Below are 22,419 nucleotides of genomic sequence, written 5' to 3' on the forward strand. Positions count from 1 at the left end.
TGAGTCACATATTGTAATTTTACAACATAAATGTGAAGTACATTATAATTTAGACATATTTATTTTTTTAATTTTGTAATGAAATCAAAGAAACTGTGCATATCAAGAAAACACAAACACACAGAGATAAACAGATTTTTGCAAGGATTATATCAATCACTAACTTAAATAAGACATTATTTCAATTTGGAAAGTAATTTAAAGCTTTAGTAATCTTTGACCCACACAACACATCTTTTTACCACATGAACAAATGGTAAATTTCATTGTGCACATGTGCTACATCAAATTTACATATGACTCCATGCACAGTTGCAGCAATTGACAATGATTGTACTTAGAGTACTATGAGTTGATCAGCATCTGTGCCACAGCCAGCATGGTTAGTGAGAAAATAGTTAATCCGCCCAGTGTTGGTTGAGGGGGACTGCTTGATGTTGTTGTTGGTTCTAAAATATTGAAAACAGAGTTAAAGAAGTCAGTAAAGTCAGCATATGACCTAAAAGAATGTATGTACATTAACATTTAATTTGCCTTTTAAAGGCAAAATGTTTGTTTCATCCAATGTGTTTTATCCAATGCTATTTTACTGCCAGAAGACTTTTGAGTTTGCCATGACTTACCAACAACCAGGCTTCCATTTATATAATTCAGGACGTTAGAAGTAAGAAGTGCGCTGGCCAGCTGGGATTGAGCAGTGTTTAAATCAGGAACTGAAGAAGCGTCTCTGAACACTAGAGTCATGTTGGTAACTACAGATCCTTCCCTAAAATAAAAAAGGTAACACATTAAAAGGCAACCTACCAACAAAAAGAAAGTATAGACAGAGACGGTAATAAAATCTTACGTGAATGAATTGACCAGTGAGCGCAGGAATCCAGAAAAGAGTATCTTACAAATTCTGTTAATCTGAAAGACCAAGATAGTGTTACATTTTCACAAGCATGAAGTGACATCCAGCATATATGTAACTCTTTTTGTTTTATTTGCTCTTCATTATATAGGCTCCACCTTAAATATTAGAAGTCAGAGCAGCAGAAAGTTTATCTGCATTAGCTTAAAGGTCTAATAGTAAAATGTAGCAAATCCTCCCAATGTATTAACATCTAGCATTCTTATTCAGAGAAGTAGTTATAATGTACATTTAAATTACCTCTTTGACGACAGTTGAAGCCAGTTCAATAAATTCTGGCGAGCCGCTCGTGGCTAGAGCTGGTATAAAGGTTCTGTTGAGACTAAATCTAATGCTAAGGCTTCCCTCAGAGCCTGTCGGAGGACCTGTCGATCCTGAAGTTGTAGTTGCACTGGCAGTAGTGGAATTTGCTGCTGTAGTTGTAGTGGCAGTAGTTGAATTTGCTGTTGTATTTGTAGTTTCATTAGCCCCTGTTTTTGCAGGAGAAGTTGGTTATTCACTGACAGGGAAAGGTCAAAATAGTCTGGATTTCACTTATGGGTTGTAAAAGAAAACAGAAAATTTAAGATAATACGATTAAAGAGAGTGGTCAAGGCTATGTTAGCCTTCGGTACTGGAGGGGGTGTGCTATCTTGAGTAACTGTAGAAGACGGCGCTAAGGTGGTTTAAATGACATGTGACATTCATTCCTTAAAGTTTTACGAATGAACTAATAAGACAAGTCACAAATAGCTGTTGTTAAAAAAGACTTACAAGCAAACATAATCACTAAAACAGGGGGAAAAATTAGCTAACCTGGACCTGATAGATACTATTGTAAGTGGGATTCTACTGAGGAGCTGAGATGGAGTAAAGCTCCCTTATGCCCAAGCACATGAAATGTATTTAGAACTTCCCTTGTTCAGAACTATCATCGCCAAATTTCAATTCCCAGTTTTAAAATACTTTTATAAATTTGTCATAGAAAGGCACATATTATAATGTAAAATCTCTCTGTTTAGAAAAATTGAAAGTATGAGAAATTATTGTGCCATGTTTTAACTGTTGTTGCATTAATCCGAAAAACTAAAAAAAGTAAAGTAAAAACATTTGCTTTAGGTTTATGTATCACTGTAAGATCAACTTTTGTGTATCAAATCAGTTACTAAGAACACAATTCAAAAAAGGCTTACTTGTTACAACAACACTTCCTGGAACAAGTGTAAGGTTGGAGCTGGTATTTGCTTCTTCCACCAGAGCGTTTTCTACTTCTCTAGGCTCTGGCACAGAGCTTGCATTTGGAAATTGCAGCTCAGAATCAACAACAACTGAACCTTGACTGTAAAAAAAATTATATATAAAAAACTTTATATAGTGATGCATTTTAATAGAAATGAATAAATGAATAGAAATGTTTAATAATATATTTATAATGTAAGTGCCTGAGGCTATGTATATTTCTATATATACCTGAATCTCAAGATCAGGACTCTCAAAAGGAACCTAAATCTTCTCCTAAAGCTGTTAAAGAGCTGAAAATGTAAAAAGAAAAAAAGAAAAGAAACAACAAAATATCAGCAATGGATGTCAATTGTTATACACAAAGAGTGTTTGTTTTATATGTCCAACATTATTTAACATCATTGAGTTATGTTAAAGTATTTAATTGACTAGATAATTGAATTATATACAAAGAAACAATGATTCTTACTTGTCTTTCTAGTCTATCTGCCAGGTTCCTAAATACTGACGATTGAGGGTTTTCTAGGCCACTTTCAAATGTTTGGTTCAACCTAAATCCCAGCCTGAGCCTTGAATCTGCTGGAACAGTAGTCATCATGGTTGTAACAGGAACTTGAGTTGTAGGAGTTGTCTGATTATGTGGTTGTGCTGATGTTCCATTGGCTGGTGGAAAGATGACACTATTATTATTGATTTTAAAAACTATTTAATTTCACAATTTTGTTACTTGTAATTTGAAAGTACACATAAGTCAGGTATTTATCTTAGAATTAGATATGCAAATATTTTGCTTTCTTCAATAAAAGCAGCAGTAGGTCATATTGCTTGCTGGTGAGGTTACATTGAGTGGAGATTAATACTTTACTTCATATGTTTCTCTACAAACAAAAAACAAAAATAAAACAAAGGTCACACACACATATATATATAAAGACAGACAGACAGACAGACAGACAGACAGACAGACAGACAGATAGATAGATAGATAGATAGATAGATAGATAGATAGATAGATAGATAGATAGATAGATAGATAGATAGATAGATAGATAGATAGATAGATAGATAGATAGATAGATAGATAGATAGATAGATAGAGCAGTAGCAACCATTAAAAATTGCCCTCCCAGTCAAACGCCAACTTCCAGCCACTGGAGTGACCCCCAAATGTTGGCAGAAAGAATATTTTAGTCCAAAGATTGATGTTTAAAAAAGGAATTTTAGGGGACCAGCCAAAAAGCAGCCAAGGGCCCATCAAGGAAATGGTAACTACTGTTTAAGAACTGATTGTGTCATGTTCCTACCTGGAGAAGTTGTTGAATTTGCTGTTGCAGGAGTTGTAGTTGAATTTGTTGTCATGTTTGAAGTTGCTGTCATGGGAGGTGTAGTTGAATTTGCTGTCATGTTTGAAGTTGCTGTCATGTTTGAAGTTGCTGTCATGTTTGAAGTTGCTGTCATGGGAGGTGTAGTTGAATTTGCTGTCATGTTTGAAGTTGCTGTCATGGGAGGTGTAGTTGAATTTGCTGTCATGTTTGAAGTTGCTGTCATGTTTGAAGTTGTTGTCATGGGAGGTGTAGTTGAATTTGCTGTCATGTTTGAAGTTGCTGTCATGGGAGGTGTAGTTGAATTTGCTGTCATGTTTAAAGTTGCTGTCATGGGAGGTGTAGTTGAATTTGCTGTCATGTTTGAAGTTGCTGTCATGGGAGGTGTAGTTGAATTTGCTGTCATGTTTGAAGTTGCTGTCATGGGAGGTGTAGTTGAATTTGCTGTCATGTTTGAAGTTGCTGTCATGGGAGATGTAGTTGAATTTGCTGTCATGTTTGAAGTTGCTGTCATAGGAGGTGTAGTTGAATTTGTTGTCATGTTTGAAATTGCTGTCATGGGAGTTGTAGTTGAATTTGCTCCTGTAGTTGTAGTGGCAGTAGTTGAATTTACTGTTGTATTTGTAGTTTCATTAGCCCCTGTTTTTGCAGGAGAAGTTGGTTATTCACTGACAGGGAAAGTTCAAAATAGAATGGATTTCACTTATGGGTTGTAAAAGAAAACAGAAAATTTAAGACAATATGATTAAAGAGAGTGGTCAAGGCTATGTTAGCCTCCGGTACTGGAGGGGGTGTGTTATCTTGAGTAGCTGTTGAAGACGGCACTAAGGTGGTTTAAATGACATGTGACATTCATTCCTTAAAGTTTTACAAATTAACTAATAAGACATGTCACAAATAGCTGTTGTTAAAAAAGACTTACAAGCAAACATAATCACTAAAACAGGGGGAAAAATTAGCTAACCTGGACCTGATAGATACTATTGTAAGTGGGATTCTACTGAGGAGCTGAGATGGAGTAAAGCTCCCTTATGCCCAAGCACATGAAATGTATTTACAACTTCCTTTGTTCAGAACTATCATTGCCAAATTTATCAATTCCCGGTTTTAAAATGCTTTTATAAATTTAACATAGAAAGGCATAAATTATAACGTCAAATCTGTTTCTGCTTAGAAAAATTTAATTAAAAGTATGAGAAATTATTGTGCCATGTTTTAACTGTTGTTGCATTATTCCGAAAAACTAAAAAGAGTAAAGTAAAAACATTTGCATTAGGTTTTTGAATCACTGCAAGTTCAACTGTTGTGTATCAAATCAATTACTAAGAACACAATTCAAAAAAGGCTTACTTGTTACAACAACACTTCCTGGAACAAGTGTGAAGTTGGAGCTGGTATTTGCTTCTTCCACCAGAGCGTTTTCTACTGCTCTAGGCTCTGGCACAGCGCTTGCATTTGGAAATTGCAGCTCAGAATCAACTTGAATTGAACCTGGTCTGTAAAAAAAAAAAAAAAAAAATATATATATATATATATATATATATATATATATATATATATATATATATATATATATATATATATATATATATATATATATATATATATATATATATATATATATATATATATATAAACTTTATATAGTGATGCATTTTAATAGAAATTAATAAATTAATAGAAATGTTTAATAATATATTTATAATGTAAGTGCCTGAGGCTATATATATTTCTATATATACCTGAATCTCAAGATCAGGACTCTCAAAAGGAACCTAAACCTTCTCCTAAAGCTGTTAAAGAGCTGAAAATGTAAAAAGAAAAAAAAAAGGAAACAACAAAATATCAGCAATGCAAGTCAATTATTATACACAAATAGTATTTGTTTTATATGTCCAACATTATTTAACATCATTGAGTTATGTTAAAGTATTTAATTGACTGGATAATTGAATTATCTACAAAGAAACAATGATTCTTACTTGTATTTCTAGTCTATCTGCCAGGTTCCTAAATACTGACGATTGAGGGTTTTCTAGGCCACTTTCAAATTGTTGGTCCAAACTAAATCCCAGCCTGACCCTTGAATCTGCTGGAACAGTAGTCATCATGGTTGTAACAGGAACTTGAGTTGTAGGAGTTGTCTGATTATGTGGTTGTGCTGATGTTCCATTGGCTGGTGGAAAGATGACACTATTATTATTGATTTTAAAAACTATTTAATTTCACAATTTTGTTACTTCTAATTTGAAAGTACACATAAGTCAGGTATTTATCTTAGAATTAGATATGCAAATATTTTGCTTTCTTCAATAAAAGCAGCAGTAGGTCATATTGCTTGCAGGTGAGGTTACATTGAGTGGAGATTAATACTTTACTTCATATGTTTCTCTACAAACAAAAAACAAAAATAAAACAAAGGTCACACACACACATATATATAAAGACAGACAGACAGACAGACAGATGATAGATAGATAGATAGATAGATAGATAGATAGATAGATAGATAGATAGATAGATAGATAGATAGATAGATAGATAGATAGATAGATAGATAGATAGATAGATAGATAGATAGATAGATAGATAGATAGATAGATAGATAGATAGATAGATAGATAGATAGATAGATAGATAGATAGATAGATAGATAGATAGAGCAGTAGGAACTATTCAAAATTGCCCTCCCAGTCAAACGCCAACTTCCAGCCACTGGAGTGACCCCCAAATGTTGGCAGAAAGAATATTTTAGCATAAAGATTGATGTTTAAAAAAGGAATTTTAGGGGACCAGCCAAGAAGCCAAGGGCCCATCAAGGAAATGGTAACTACTGATTAAGAACTGATTGTGTCATGTTCCTACCTGGAGAAGTTGTTGAATTTGCTGTTGCAGGAGGTTGAGTTGAATTTGTTGTCATGTTTGAAGTTGTTGTCATGGGAGGTGTAGTTGAATTTGTTGTCATGTTTGAAGTTGTTGTCATGGTAGGTGTAGTTGAATTTGTTGTCATGTTTGAAGTTGTTGACATGGGAGTTGCAGTTGAATTTGCTGTCATGTTTGAAGTTGCTGAAATGTGATAAAGTACAATACAGTTATTTTAATCGTATCAAATATCAGGGTTTTTACACAATTTTTTTGTTTAAATGAAACTGCAAGTATTCTTCAACTATTTCATGAAAAAAAAAAACGAATTATATTTCGAAGACCATTTTTAATTGTTCTTTGTCTATCATTTCATAACTACTGTTCTTTTTAGTTTAATTAACCATGAAATTTGTTTTGAAATTCTCCTTGTTGATACCTGATGGTGTTGCTGTAGTTGGAGCTGCAGTTGTAGGAGGTGGTGCAACTGAAAGAGAACAAAAATACATAAATTTTTCTATTATCAGTTTATTGAGGTAATTTGTTTTTTCTGACATCTGTGTCTGCTGTGTAAATAGATTACTAAGAGAACATCCCCCCTCATTTTGAAGTAATCCTTGCCTATTTTGCATACCCAAATGGAAAAACAGATGACTTAGGAACTCTAAGCCCAAGTTATGTGTATGATATATTATTTGAAAGCTAACACCTTCTAGTTTCTGAAAATATAAATGAAAAGTGAGTAAAAAACAACCCAAGCTGCATCACTTCAAACATGTCCCAAAGTTGTTGTTTTTTTATTCTTGAAAATAATAGGTCTTTTTGAACAGCAGTAATAAAGACATACTTGAGAATAGGCATGTGGCATTTTATTGAGTTTGTTCTACATCATGTCAACAAAAAATGCAAAAAATCTCAGACCTCTAGCTGGAATAGTTCCAGAGCTGTGGGGCTTTGAACTTTTGGTGTCACCAGTGTCTCCAAATCGCTCCAAATGGGCCAAATCCTTTTACTCAGCTATTTGAACCATAGAATAACACTGAAGTATTTTGATGGCAACTAAACATTTATGAAGCAAGTATTTTCCACTTTTTTAAGAATCAGTGTATATTAAAAAAATGTAACATTTATACACCTACAATAACAGAGAAATCTAAAAAAAATTGTGAAACTGCTGCTTTTCAAGCTAAGATAAGCCCCAGTGCCTTTTCTAAGCTGTTTGTTTTTCTTTTCAGCCTTAGACATTAGATAAAAAAAAATAAGCATCCAAAATAGGACCTTTGTTATTATTCAGCTTCGAGCAGGGTGCATTGATCCACTCTCAGCTGTGTGTTTCACTCTTACACAAGCCGGTAACATGGCTCGTCTTTATGCAACCCAGCCATGTCTAGCCTTGTGTGAAACCTTATTTCGTTGGCTACAAAGCCAATTTTATTACAAATATGCTGGATTACTTTTAATCTGTGGAACCTTATGTACGAATGGAGTATAAACAATTGAAGATTGGATTTATAAAACGGCTCCTGGACGCCTTCAAATGTATATTGTTGTGGCTGCTTTGTCATTTTTACATTTTGACATACTGCTATATCTGTGTTAATTGTGCTTTAGTGCTTATTATGTCCATAAAATGAACTGGGAGGATGAATTGTGGAGAATCTAAGCTTTCCAACGATGTCTAACATGTCTAAATTGGTAAATATTTTACTGGTGTAATTTTCCTGCGTTTTTAGTTGTTAGTTTTAAACGTTTTGAGAAGGGTCGCTGGCGATCTGGTGGGTTTGGAGAGGTTAAGCGTTATTAAAAGAGATACTGATCTTGGCCTGGAAGAACCAGCTGCTACCTTAATCTTCAGAGTTCTACAGCTGAGTTAATAGAGGAGTGGGGAAGTATGACTTAAAATCTCCCAACTAAGTTTTAAACAAGTTTCTTCCAGAATATCCTGGCAAATGATCACTGTGTAATAGTGAGGGGAGTTACTAGTCTGCATCAAGCAGAGCCCTTGATAAACAAGTACAAAAAGCAGTATTTTTTCATGAAGAAAAGCAAAGTTTGTCAGAAGGAATGTAGTCTTACCTCTTGCAGAAATACTTTGTGTATTGACAGTGAAGTTGAAAGCGTTGCTAGTGGTTGCATTCTTTAAAGTCTCAGTCACATCACTGGTATTTGGTAGTGTTGTGATGTTATTGAATATCAGCTCAGCATCAACTATAATTGATCCTTGCCTACAACAGAAATCACATGTTTTTATTTATCTTTTCATACATCGTACTCAATTCCCTGATATTTTAAAATTTAATAAAAAAAATAACTGTAAGAGAGGTTTGAAAAGATGAATATAAACAACAATAATAATAATAAATAAACAGACATTTTTAATGACTAAATATTACCAAAGAAAACTTTTGTCAAGTGGAACAGCTTTTAAACTCAATTACTGGAAATATAATAGATATACCTGAATCCTCGGACTTCAGTTCTGTTGAATTCATCCCCAAATTGGTCCCTATAGGTTTTATCCAGCTTTTAGGGAAAAATGGATACATATTTTAAATGACATTTTGCAAAAAGTCTTTGTAATTTAAAATGCAAGAAAAAGAATAACAAAAGTATAACAAGTATAGCAAAATTCTATAAAAGATAAAAAGCAAACTTACCCCTTTAGTTACTTCTCCCTTGAGCTCTATGAATCTTGGTGAGGTTTCGTCCTTCAAATCCTCAGAGAAAGTTTCCTGCACACTGAATTGTAACTCAATCTTTGGCTCTGGTGGTGGGGGAGGTCTTCTAGTTGTGGTTGTAGTTGGAGCAGCAGTTGTCGTAGTTGTTGTTGAAGCTGATTATAATAAGGACAAATTAAATCGCAATTAATATTTGAATAATCATTCAAACATATGTTCTTCATACAAAAACACTTAAAGCAGTGGATTTAGAAGACTATTGTAGTTTTGCTCAGTGTTGGTAAAGTTGGGGCAGCTGGTAACATATCAATCTTTAGCAGTACAAGTCTTCCAAAGTGAAGAGTACTGCTGGTAAACAACAGCGACTTAAGGTTTTAGATTTCATACACTGCTGGTTAAGGTTGATTATGTTGAATTTAACTCTAACTGGCATGTTGCAATTTGTGAATTCATCATACCATTAAACAGAGGTACGGTAAAGGCATGATGACTCATGGCGTCATCATCTTTGGTAAATTTCCCCATTGTGGGACAATAAAGGATTTTCTATACTCAATATTTATTGAGCTGTGGTTCATTAATGCATAACAGCAGTGAACATTGGTGGGTTAAATGCCATTATTATGGGATTTCTTACAGCATTCATCTTTCATTGAAAAATTCCTCTACTTACGTATTTGTAACGTCATTACAGTACTTACAATATAACGCAGTTGATTACTATAATGCGTTTCTCACAATCATCAAAGAGTCTTTTTATATGTGCACCCTTTCTGCTGCAGGGAATGATTTTTATTGCAGAGTTGAGCATAGAGCTGATAGGCAAATGTGATGCAGATTTGTTAATTAAGGGGGGGTCTAAAATAGAGGCATACATGATGCTGACTGGCTGAATAGCTGCAATGTGGTTGGGTGTTCAGCTTAAATTAAACACAGACTGAGAGGACAGATGATTGTGCAGGGTCACTGATTTAATGACATTGTCCCTAAAGTGAAGCGCTGTTCCTGAGATTTTCTCTTTACTTTCTTAGGTTATACTGAATTCACTTGCATAATTTATTGTTTTTTCACAATATTCACACTGATTATACAGTCCTGATGGGTTTTTGTGTGGAAACAGAGGCCTGTTTAATTAAATTGTAAAATATAGTATTTATATTATTTCTTTCAAAAGATTATTTTGTACCTGTGATGGACTGTCGACCTGTCCAGGGGTACCCACCCTCTCGCCCATTGACTGCTGGAGATAGGCACCAGCACCACTTGCGACCCCACTCGGAACAAGCGTGTCAGATAATGGATGGATGGATTATTTTTTACCTTCATTGGTATTTTAGAGCTACTTGAAGGCTGTTTATGTGCAAAAATATAAAGTTATAATACTATTAATTTGGCTTATTGTTATTTTATATAAATGAAAAAACTTAAAAGTCATATCTGCATAAAAATATTGTTACTTGTCAAATTACTAATATCAATATGGTGCAGATTATTATGTTTTCAGATATGTTCTCCTATTATTTAATTATTCAATTTATTGATTTATATGAAAAGTAATGACAAAATAGTTACTAAGTACTATCTTGTACTGAGTACTATCTTGTCATACTGTTTGCATGCTGACTAGCTTAATAACCTAGTAAAGGTAATGAATAACTAAATGTTGTTACTTTTTCGAATGTTTTTTCACTTTTTTTTTCAGTTTCCATCACTGGCAGTGGGACGTTTTTTGGAATAGCACAGAACTGCCAAATTTTATTTTAGGTTATGTTATGACCAGAGCATAAGAATGGTATGGTGGTATGATCCTGTTTAAATTTCTGTCTGTTGTAAATTTTACATACATGCTATGAAAATTGTTGAATTAAATTTAGAATGAAATTAGGTTGTTTTTTTGTATCAGGTTTTTGACAAGATATGTTTTAGTTTATGTGAAAAAAAATGCTAAATTAGAGCAGAGAATAGTTCTAAATGTTTTAAACTTTGTGGTTCAAAACTAACATTATTATTTCACTTTACTTGGTCCACTGTGTCTTTTAATCAAAGCATTGCCAATTTATTATCCATTCTTAGTATTGTACAGCAGCAGTAAAATCTTACCAGTAGTTCCTGGCTGGGTGGAAGTCTGCTTTGCTGAGGTTTCACCAGATGTTGATCCTGTTGTAACGGCTGTTGAATTGAATGTAGAGATTCAATTAAGAGGTTGTTAGATAGCAGTGTAGCAAACCACCTGATCTTCACATTCTGACTAAGGAAAAATCAATACTAATAATGTCTCTATTGTGACATCAGTGTCTTTAAATGTTGATTTTTTTTCTTATGGTAAACATGGGTTTAAGGTATATTGTAGACAAGAATTAAATATTTGGCATTTGCACTTATTATTTTAGTTTTCCAAATTAAGTTAACTGCATATTTCTAAATTCATAGTGTCCTGGCATACCAGTAGTAGAAACAGTGACATCACATTTTCTATGGTGTACTGACTAAAACATAATAGTTGTGTAATTCTATGTTAATTTCTACATTGTTCATTTCTGAATCATTTATATTTTTCATGCTAAGAACAGTAGATTCAGTTTATGGTTTGAATCAAGATATTTATCAGTAAATATAGGAAATACTCACCTTCAATAGGTAACCAGCCAAATTAGAGCAGAGAATAGTTCTAAATGTTTTAAACTTTGTGGTTCAAAACTAAAATGTTTATTTCTCTAAACTTGGTCCACTGTGTCTTTTAATCAAAGCATTGCCAATTTATTATCCATTCTTAGTATTGTACAGCAGCAGTAAAATCTTACCAGTAGTTCCTGGCTGGGTTGAAGTCTGCGTTGCTGAGGTTCCACCAGATGTTGATCCTGTTGTAACGGCTGTTGAATTGAATGTGGAGATTCAATTAAGAGGTTGTTAGATAGCAGTGTAGCAAACCACCTGATCTTCACATTCTGACTAAGGAAAAATCAATATTAATAATGTCTCTATTGTGACATCAGTGTCTTTAAATGTTGATTTTTTTTCTTACGGTTAACATGGGTTTTAGGTATATTGTAGACAAGAATTAAATATTTGGCATTTGCACTTATTATTTTCATTTTCCAAATTAAGTTAACTGCATATTTCTAAATTCATAGTGTCCTGGCATACCAGTAGTAGAAACAGTGACATCACATTTTCTATGGTGTACTGACTGAAACATAATAGTTGTGTAATTCTATGTTAATTTCTACATTGTTCATTTCTAAATAATTTATATTCTTCATGCTAAGAACAGTAGATTCAGTTTTTGGTTTGAGTCAAGATATTTATCAGTAAATATAGGAAATACTCAGCTTCAATAGGTAACCAGCCAAATTAGAGCAGAGAATAGTTCTAAATGTTTTAAACTTTGTGGTTCAAAACTAAAATGTTTATTTCACTAAACTTGGTCCACTGTGTCTTTTAATCAAAGCATTGCCAATTTATTATCCATTCTTAGTATTGCATAGCAGCAGTAAAATCTTACCAGTAGTTCCTGGCTGGGTTGAAGTCTGCGTTGCTGAGGTTTCACCAGATGTTGATCCTGTTGTAACGGCTGTTGAATTGAATGTAGAGATTCAATTAAGAGGTTGTTAGATAGCAGTGTAGCAAACCACCTGATCTTTACATTCTGATTAAGAAAAAATCTATATTAATAATTACTCTACTGTGACACCAGTGTTATTTAGTGTTGATTTTTTTTCTCATGATTAACATAGGTTTTAGGTATATTGTAGAGATTAATAAAATATTTGTGTTTTTCCACTTAATATCTTCATTCTCCCAATATATTTATCTCCATTTTTCACTTCCTTGTATACTGGTATACCATTAGTAGAAACAGTGACATTACATTTTCTATGGTTTGCTGACTAAAACATACTAGTTGTGTAATTCTGTGTACATTTCTACATTTTCAATTTCTGAATCATTTATATTTTTCATGTTAAGAACAGTAGATTCAGTTTTTGGTTTGAGTCAAGATATTTATCAGTTAACATAGGAAATACTCAGCTTCTATAGGTAACCAGCCAAATTAGAGCAGAGAATAGTTCTAAATGTTTTAAACTTTGTGGTTCAAAACTAAAATGTTTATTTCTCTAAACTTGGTCCACTGTGTCTTTTAATCAAAGCATTGCCAATTTATTATCCATTCTTAGTATTGCATAGCAGCAGTAAAATCTTACCAGTAGTTCCTGGCTGGGTGGAAGTCTGCGTTGCTGAGGTTCCACCAGATGTTGATCCTGTTGTAACGGCTGTTGAATTGAATGTAGAGATTCAATTAAGAGGTTGTTAGATAGCAGTGTAGCAAACCACCTGATCTTTACATTCTGATTAAGGAAAGAAGAATATTATTAATGTTTCTATGGTGACATAAGTGTCTTTTAACGTTGATTTTTTTCCTAAGGCTAAAAGTTTTAGGTATATTGTAGAGATGGGTTAAATATTTGGCATTTTGACCTATTGTTTTTTCAAAATCCAAATGGAGTTATCTCTATTTTTTCGTTTCATAGCGTCCTGGCATACCAGTAGTAGAAACAGTGACATCACATTTTCTATGGTGTACTGACTAAAACATAATAGTTGTGTAACTCTATGTCAATTTCTACATTGTTCATTTCTGAATCATTCATATTTTTCATGCTAAGAACAGTAGATTCAGTTTATGGTTTGAATCAAGATATTTATCAGTAAATATAGGAAATACTCAGCTTCTATAGGTAACCAGCCAAATTAGACCAGAGAATAGTTCTAAATGTTTTAAACTTTGTGGTTCAAAACTAAAATGCTTATTTCACTAAACTTGGTCCACTGTGTCTTTTAATCAAAGCATTGCCAATTTATTATCCATTCTTAGTATTGCATAGCAGCATTAAAATCTTACCAGTAGTTCCTGGCTGGGTGGAAGTCTGCGTTGCTGAGGTTCCACCAGATGTTGATCCTGTTGTAACGGCTGTTGAATTGAATGTAGAGATTCAATTAAGAGGTTGTTAGATAGCAGTGTAGCAAACCACCTGATCTTTACATTCTGATTAAGGAAAATAGAATTATATTACTAATTTACTAATGTTTCCTTTGTGATATGAGTATAATTTAATGTTGAGTTTTTTGCTCAGGTCTATCCACCTTGTAAAATGTATTGTTGTGACGAAATAAATCTTTGCTATTTTAACTTATTGCAACAATTAGCTTTGTTTGAGGCAGACTTAGTTTTATTTGTTAGTCACCTCTATTTTAAAAAGGATGATATAAACATTAATAATTTTGGCTAACATTTAATAAAAAGTCTTTGTTTTCATATAGTGTTTGTTATGTGTATTTGATGCATTTTCACTACTTTAAAATATTATTTATGTTAATTTAAAATGACTTTATTCACAGAATCAACTGTTATCAAAAGACACACATATTGGTAAAAAATAATTTTTGTTTTCTTCTCCTCGGTCTTAAAGTTGAGTTGATTCATCTCCCATTCCTATGACTATCTATTCTAGAGCTACACTTTTAGTTTTCCTATATCAGGTCTGCCCTCTCGTGGTCGTTGTTATGTACTGCACTGTTACTCTGTCACCCGGTGGATTTTCAGTCACATGCTTTGATGACTAATGGGGATTTTTTAAACACCATGCTGCTCAATTAGACCTATACATTTAATTAACGTCTAAAATTAGAAATTGTATTCATTTACACTTTAGTTTGTTTAAAGAACTACACAATTTTTTCCTTTTCCAAGCAGGTGACTGTAACTTTAACCTTTTATATTTTACCACACACATGCACCCATTCTTGTGAAACTGCTGCCATTTTCCAATACATTTTAACTTTGGAAGTTAAGTAATACTGAATTTAATAGATGTTAGTAATGGAACCTCTGAATGTATTACTTGTTGCGGTAGTTGTGGACTGTGCAGTTCCTGTTCCTATTAGTCCTGTAGAGAAAGGGGATACTTGGTTATTTCAGTGTAACTTCAACTTATAATTGTCTTATGGCATTGCTCATTCCCTTTGTTACACCCACATATACATATACAAATATGAATTGCAATATTTCGGTTACCTGCTAACAGGAGAAGAAACATGTAAAGCTCCATCCTCTGCTTTCTGTGAAAAATATTTCAGAATAAAAAATGTTATATTTTTGTTTGCATTTTGTAATCCTTTTTAAATTAACTATTGGATATTACAAATGTTTACTGTGAAATGAGTATACTTTTAAAACCAAAACTCAGCATCCTAAAGAAGTTTGTATTTAGTGTATTTACCGTTATGAAAAAATGTTTTTACAAGAAAAACAAAAGTCCTCTTTGTTCAGTTTATCTGGATGCACTAATTATAGGTCCTTATTGAAACTCTAGAAGGAACTAGTTTATTATCTTACAGCAGATAGATTTACCTTGCTAGAGCAAGGTGGACAAACCGGGTTCTTCAACGTTCCAGAGTTTGTGAAACTTTTTATCTACATGGCAAAGCAGTATCAGATCTGCAGGTGCAGTTTAAGATTCCTTCTACTGCTCTAGCCACTTTTTCCACAGGACAAACATCTTGAACAAATAGAATCCTTATCAATCTTAGAAACTGAGCAAACCATTATTAGTCTGTACAGATAAGCACTGTTCTTTAAACAACATTGCTTTATAACTGCAAATAAGTGACAGGATCCTTTTTTCACATATAAAATATTTACATGATTTAAAAAAATATTTAATTTTATATGATTTAAAAAAGATTTGATTTTTACCAATAGCATGGAGTATAAATAAATTATTTACTTAAAGTACACATTAGATGTATATGTTAAAAAAGTAAATCATCAGCCTTTGGTCTGGACTCTAACTCAGATTTTTTTTCATGAACATTTTAATAATTAAATAGTTGATAAATGCATAAAGACTCTTTACATTTCTGAAATAAAGAAATTAAATGTTTTGGTTTTTTTTCCATTGGTTTATATGTAGATACTATCATTTAGTTTTACTTTCTAACAAAACATGCAGATAAAAGCAAACAAAAGAAGTCACTGCTGTTTTTTGGAATGCACTTCCATGTTATAAAAAAAAATGGCTCAAATGTAGCCCTTTAATACCCTCTCAACTCAAAACCATCATCATCTTTGATTGGTTTATGGTTTTTGAAATATGCAGATTATTGTGTTGCTCAACAAAATTTTATTTCAGGTGCTCTATCAGGTTTGTTTACTCGTTTTTTGTATTAATATATACATATGTATGTATATATAAATATTCAAAATCAATGGCATAATATTTGTATTATTTTTATTTATTATTTCTATTGTCAATTTCCATTTATGGAAATGGAAGGGTATGTAACTTTCAAGCACAACTGTACATAGCATTCCTCTTCCTTAGTTTTTCTTTTTTATATATAATTTATGAAATTATCTAATTTGAAGTACTAGTAAAAAAAACCCAAATCAAATTAATTTAACATAGCACAAAAAAGTGTGTATTGAAGAAATTAAAATGTTTTAAAATGAAATTGTAAAGTACCCAACCAAGTTTAGGCTTAATTCTAGATAATAAACATTTCAAGAATATGAAAAGTTATTTCATTCTTCAGTCATATCAGTAGTAACCTTTTACCTTTGATGTTTTAAATTTCAAATTTTAGACACACAATTTCATATATGTTATTTTCCTACCTTAGTTCAGACCAACTATCCAGTAGGCTCCTTACGGTCAATACAGCTTGGAATTAGTAGGTGATGAACACCTTTCTTCCTCAGGTGAGGTGATGAAAATAAGAAGTTATCAGTGGCCAAGGCTTTTTAAAGGAGGCACCAAATTCTTTCTTTGTCTAAACATACAAGCTGAACTTGTTTCATCTCCAGCAACCATCCAAAAAGAGGCGGGAGGTAGAAGGAATGGGGTGCAACGAAAAAGGCCAAAACAGTGTGATGAGTAATCCAATAAACATCTATAATATCTGAGTGACACAAACAGGTAGTATTTAAATTAGATGAGCAATCTTATATAATATATATATATATATATATATATATATATATATATATATATATATATATATATATATATATATATATATATATATATATATATATATATATAATGTTACCTTGTATAAGTAGTGTGTCATTTTTCTAACCATAACTGTACAGCTGTGAGGAGGCTGTAGACATTAAGCTGTTAAGGTTTTCTAATTGTTTGCATTTTATTAATTCTGTAAAAAGTTCTTATATCACCAGACTTAAGATGTTGTAATCAAATGCAAAGCTAGTATTGGTCTCTTGCCTTACTCACAGAAATGTAAAACAACTTAGACAGTTACCCTCATATGGGTACCTCATTTCTACCTATAAATAATAATAAATTACATTATAACAGTTAAACATTTGGATTTTGGTCCTTTAGATATTATTTTTAGCTAAAACGTTTTTTTTTTATGTCTATCTATATATTTTTTTTATGTAGCCTCTTAAAAGTTTTCAAATTTGTTAAATACACCATCATTAAAAACCTGGAGTTCCACAAATCATTCATATTTTCATTCAATTATTTCAAATACATCAATGAATGCATAGCCATTGTAATTAGATTTTGTTATAAAAAAACATAGCTTGTTCTTGTTTTTCCCTCTAGAATGGTCCCTCTGTCAAACATGTTTTAATAACTGATGAAGACCATCATCTGCTAATTTTTGTTGCCCAGGTTTATAATTTGAGATATTTTTTTTTCCTATTTAGTCTATGATTGATGCACAGATCTGATATTTTCTGTTTTGTGTAAATGGACAGCTCAAAACAAAAGTAAAGACAGACAAAGAAATCTAAATTTACCTCAAACAGGAACAGCTTTGCACTACATTTTTTACACACCTTCATTCCTGCCATGACGTAAAAGACGACTACAACACAATGCACCGATTCATATTTTCTACAGTCATTTATCACATATAGAGCTGCATGAATTTATCAAGATAAACTGATATTTTATCCATATTAACAGTATGGCCTAATCCTTCTGTCATTTTAAGTTTCAAACTTTCTTCTTGAGCTATCCTAATGCACAAAAACAATCTTTTATATAGATCTGGTAAGGTTTTAGCTTTCTTTATTTCAAATGCTCCTTAAGGCAAAGTTAGCTGACAGGAAAGGCCATGGAAAGAGGGGGAAGACGTGCAGAATGACACTTAAACTAAACATTCAGAATTGCTGTGTCATGGAATGGGGCCTCTGCTTATAGCCGATGGGCTCTATGCCACCATTTACTGTGCCCAAGGTTTGATCTTCTAGCTGCATATTGAAACACTCTATGTTTAAAACAACAGCCAAATACTTGTGTATTTTAACAAGTAATCATGCATCCATTTCCGTGGTAATACAATGAAGAGACCCTTTGAAACCTAAAGTTTTGTACTTCTCCTTTTTTTAAAAACAGTCTACGATTATATGTGCTTTTTGCTGGAGCCCCTGGTGGATGTTTAAACTGGTCATATTAGGTTGAACATGGTCAGAGATGATAATTGATTGGTGTTTAAAAAATGCAAAAGTATTTTGCGTTGAGAAAGTTCTGGTTGATTACTTTTTTTTATATTCCCCCCTGCAATAATTTCCAAAAACTTAAATGTCTTTAACTACAAATTAACACACTAAAGTAAACAGATAAATAGAGCCCGAAGATTTCTTTCAGTCATCAATGCACGCATTAAGTGACACACAGGAACCTGTCAGATCAACCCGGAATCAGAATCCGAAATACTTTAATAATCCCAGGCCGAAATAAATTTTTATTACATGACTCCATCTGTAAGACTGATTATAGGACCAGTTTGATAAAACACAATTTCATACAATATATATAATTAAGGGGTCACAGCTCCATCTCGCCATCAGTTTAGGGGTTCTTGGCCTGGAAAACGTTGAAGACCCCTGCTCTGAGAGACTTAAAGTCTGGCAATGAAATATTTCCATGCTATTATTTCTCCTTCACCAGGGTTAATTGTTGATATAGTGCAGTGGAGAGTGATCCTCTCCTTTTGTTTTTGTAAATGTCTGACTCCAATATCACAATGTGTCAGTAAATATGAATCCACTCTATATAGTCTCTATATGACCATCCAGATCAGTTCCCATAGCTGCTTTTCACTACAGTGTTAGGGACCATTCACTGTTGACCAGAGAGAAAGCTGTTCACTAAAATCCCAGTGGGTCAAAGTTTCTGAAAAACCTGGACCAACTCTTTGGGCACCTACAGATATGCTGCTTTCAAAATCGCCGAACTGAAATCAAGCAAGCTGCATTCACCATGTCAATATACCAAATTGAGCTGCGGCCATGTGTGTGCACCACTGTATGGGATGCACTTCAAATTAGTGAGACAGTTAGTTAGTCATTTTTCTGTGATAGGTGTTATTTTCAAACCCCCCTGCAGTGTTTTAGTATAAATGGAAATCCATGTTTAAAGATATTATATCTTTAAGTTCAAAGGTAAAAAGAGGAGGCATGGAAATAAAAACAAAACATATGGCCTAAAATAAATCAAGTGAAAGCAATTTTACATGTCCAGAGATGTGATAACATTCTTCTGAAAAAAGCAAAAATAACATGCAGGATGTGTCAAAATATTCTGTTTAGTCACATTAACCAGTGTTCAGTAACTTAAATAATCGCTTTCTAATGTATCTGAGAAATCTGTCACATCATTGAAGAAAGATTTTTACCACCCAGAGTGTTTCTGGTTAAATGTACCTATGTAAGAATAACAACTCACAACTGGTGTGGTAAAAGAGAAACTAATCTTGTATTTAGCTTTTCAAGTCTTTTTTGCAAATTAAAGGGCTTTAACAGTATGACCAACATTTACATATGCATGCAGATACTCATCTCGCTTCTGTATCTGCAGTCTACCTCACCCCTGCTGTCCATGAACACATTCAGATTCATGGGTTCATTTTTGGTGCTGATATTTACGTAAACTTTAGATTTCAAAAGGCATAGTACGTATGTATTTAGCAATGTATAACATTAATCTATCTTAGCGACACTCATACATCTGGAATGCAGAAGCACAGACTGAGCTGGTACTTACTGTATGCTCATTTAAGAAAAGGGAAATACAAAAGTATAAATCTTCCATGGAACGTTAATAAGGACAAATATGTTAATGACAGTGGTTACAAAGGGGAAATGCAGACGGCTGACAAGAAATGATCATATGGACATTCAACAAACACAGCAAGAAAATAAGTGAGGAACTTCTCAGCATCATGCAAACTCAAGCCTTTCTTTAGATATTTTAAAAATGGAAACTGGGGAACATAGGTAAAGCAGTCCCTTCTTGGTGCCTCTAGACTGGAATATGGTAATCAAAGCAATGAAGATCCTAAAGATCCAAAGACACATTAAAGTCTTAATCACAGACTACAAAATATAGTTTGTAGTTGAAAATGGTTTCACTTGACTTCCATCAAGATCTTACTTAAAACCAGTGGACAAAATGGTTGCAGGGATTTTAGATTTTTTTTCTTATTAAATCATTCTGAGAGCTGTTGCTGCTACATTTTGAACAATAAAGACACTTTATATTTTTTAAATCACTTGTAATATTTCACTTCAGACAGTTCTTGTGTAATGTTTGACAAAGGATGTTGGTAAGTTTCTTTTTTGTTTTTTTGTTTTTCCAGTACTGGCATCTTGCACAAGAATGGGGGACTTCCAGTTAGTTAGGTGTGGTGCTTCTTCTTCAACCAAGAGCAGGCTTGACAACATTGCATTAAAAAAAAACCTTTGTCAGTCCCTAGTGAACAGATCTTTATCTACCTTTTCTTTGGTTCCTGATACACCTTGTGCTGTATAGACTCAAGAGACTTTTGAAACTGCATCAATCCTTTTATAATGATACACTCTGAGCTGTATTTATGCAAAAGAAACTCAGCAACACTTTAAGTGCTTTTCCAAACCTTTAGTTGATATTTTTATTGTAATAGCAACCTGAAAAAGTATACCTCTCCTAGAATATTTAACTCTAAAACAGTAATTAAGCAAGACAAAGTCAAGTTAAATTCTTTCAACAACTGAACAGTAACTTCTGACAATCAAACCTAATTTTTCTGTTGCAGGTTATTATACCAAAACACTACTAAAGATTTGTTTCTCATTATTTTAGATGCTATAGATCTAATATGATTTCTGTTTCTACTTTTTGGACTGTGATATCTGTGCAATTGCAAAGGTTATTTGTAGATAACCTTTGCAATTGGACAGTTATTTACATGGGCAGGAACAGCTTCAACTTTACTTAACTAAAAAAATTAGGAACAGAAAAATCTTTAAATTTGGGAAAATCCTAGATTAAGCACAGAAAGAAAACTGAAAACAAGAGACCAACATACTTTCAAAACCCTCCCCCTCTGACCCTCTACAAATTTACATATGCATGCATCTTCGGTCTCAGTTGGCTTTGCAAATGTTTTCCATGAGTGCATGCAAATCAATGTATTCTTTCCTAGCATTATTTTAGAGGTGGGGGGCAGGGTCTCCCCTTTAATCGGAGCCTCTCTGAGGCATAATTATCTGTGAGAAATTCAGGGAATTTGTTTTCAATTCTATTGTTACTCGAGGTTCCTAAAACTGATGGTGTTTTCTCATTTTTCAAGTAAACCTGGTTGAGCTTGATAGTTTCATCTAACACAAGTCAATCTATCCTGAAAAAAAAAGATTCAATTTGTCAAATTGTTCCCAAAAAGATCATCTCTATATGTCTACAGTAACTCTTTTGGCTTCAATAATACTTGAGCTTGTTAACAACAAACAGGCTTAAATTGGAAGGCAAACTAGTTTATTTGAAATCCTGGTTACCTTCCAATTTAAGCACGTTTGTGGTTGCCATGAGATGACTAAGAATTTACAAAGGTAAGATGAGCTTGTTTTGATACAATTCTAATGAAAAATTATTAATTCAATTAGTAGTGTAATGTTTTTAGTTAATCCCCCAGACATACAGTATTTTGTCCATGCTTTCAGTATATTTTTCTCAATTAATAGTTCTCTTCCTACAGTCCCAGTGTCTCTTGTCTCTTTTGATTCCTATGAATGTTTCACCTAGAAACTTAATTTTACTCTTATCTCCTTGCTCGATACTATCTCAAAGCTAGTTTTAATTTGAATATGGGAGATCAAGAACTTTATTGTGCAATTTTTTAATTTGTTAGCCTGATTCATTCATACCTTGAAAGCTTCATAGCTTGAAAGCCTCAGAGATCCAGGGAATTATTTATTTATTTTTTATATATAATTCATGTTTGTTATTGCTAAGAAAAATATGCTTAAACTACAATGGCAGTAGTGCACCTTGAGGGGTATTTTTAAAACATTTTACTATAGGTTAACAAAGAGTGCCTTCAATTGTATTCTGACTTTTTGTAGTTTTTT

The 22,419-nt window shown here is 33.0% G+C and overlaps 1 protein-coding gene across 30 annotated transcripts; it reads right to left on the reverse strand.

The window, feature by feature from the left end:
• Nucleotides 1–97: 97 nt before the first annotated feature.
• On the reverse strand, nucleotides 98–16,819 carry LOC119776322 (uncharacterized protein PB18E9.04c-like). Of its 30 annotated transcripts, XM_038274649.1 has the most exons (27): nucleotides 16,672–16,819; nucleotides 15,070–15,113; nucleotides 14,897–14,941; nucleotides 13,897–13,965; nucleotides 13,199–13,267; nucleotides 12,499–12,567; nucleotides 11,798–11,866; nucleotides 11,097–11,165; nucleotides 8,976–9,151; nucleotides 8,777–8,841; nucleotides 8,395–8,543; nucleotides 6,758–6,805; nucleotides 6,402–6,522; nucleotides 6,322–6,356; nucleotides 5,439–5,632; nucleotides 5,199–5,260; nucleotides 4,807–4,952; nucleotides 4,078–4,095; nucleotides 3,593–3,987; nucleotides 3,439–3,556; nucleotides 2,604–2,797; nucleotides 2,363–2,424; nucleotides 2,086–2,231; nucleotides 1,154–1,383; nucleotides 848–909; nucleotides 624–766; nucleotides 98–449 (listed from the first exon to the last, which is right to left on the reverse strand). In XM_038274649.1, the coding sequence occupies exons 2-27, from the start codon at nucleotides 15,101–15,103 to the stop codon at nucleotides 346–348; spliced, it is 2,892 nt and encodes a 963-aa protein (XP_038130577.1). In that variant the 5' UTR covers nucleotides 15,104–15,113; nucleotides 16,672–16,819; the 3' UTR covers nucleotides 98–345. The 30 variants fall into 30 exon arrangements, with proteins under 30 accessions (XP_038130577.1, XP_038130587.1, XP_038130589.1 ...); XM_038274659.1 differs by having other exon boundaries at nucleotides 3,593–3,717; nucleotides 6,322–6,522; XM_038274661.1 differs by having other exon boundaries at nucleotides 3,439–3,538; nucleotides 3,683–3,762; nucleotides 6,322–6,522.
• Between the last annotated feature and the right edge of the window lie 5,600 nt (nucleotides 16,820–22,419).

The sequence above is a fragment of the Cyprinodon tularosa genome, unplaced genomic scaffold (assembly GCF_016077235.1).
Source record: "Cyprinodon tularosa strain WSP-4 unplaced genomic scaffold, ASM1607723v1 ctg923, whole genome shotgun sequence".
Lineage (NCBI taxonomy): Eukaryota > Metazoa > Chordata > Actinopteri > Cyprinodontiformes > Cyprinodontidae > Cyprinodon > Cyprinodon tularosa.

Bases quoted from the DNA above. Each gene is read 5' to 3' on its own strand.
- LOC119776322 (XM_038274647.1), bottom strand. From the start codon at position 15,103: ATGGAGCTTTACATGTTTCTTCTCCTGTTAGCAG. The intron at 5,261-5,438 runs GTAAGAATCATT...TTACATTTTCAG, and splicing joins CAGATAGACTAGAAATACAA to CTCTTTAACAGCTTTAGGAG. The intron at 4,953-5,198 runs GTATATATAGAA...TTTTTTTTACAG, and splicing joins GTCCTGATCTTGAGATTCAG to ACCAGGTTCAATTCAAGTTG.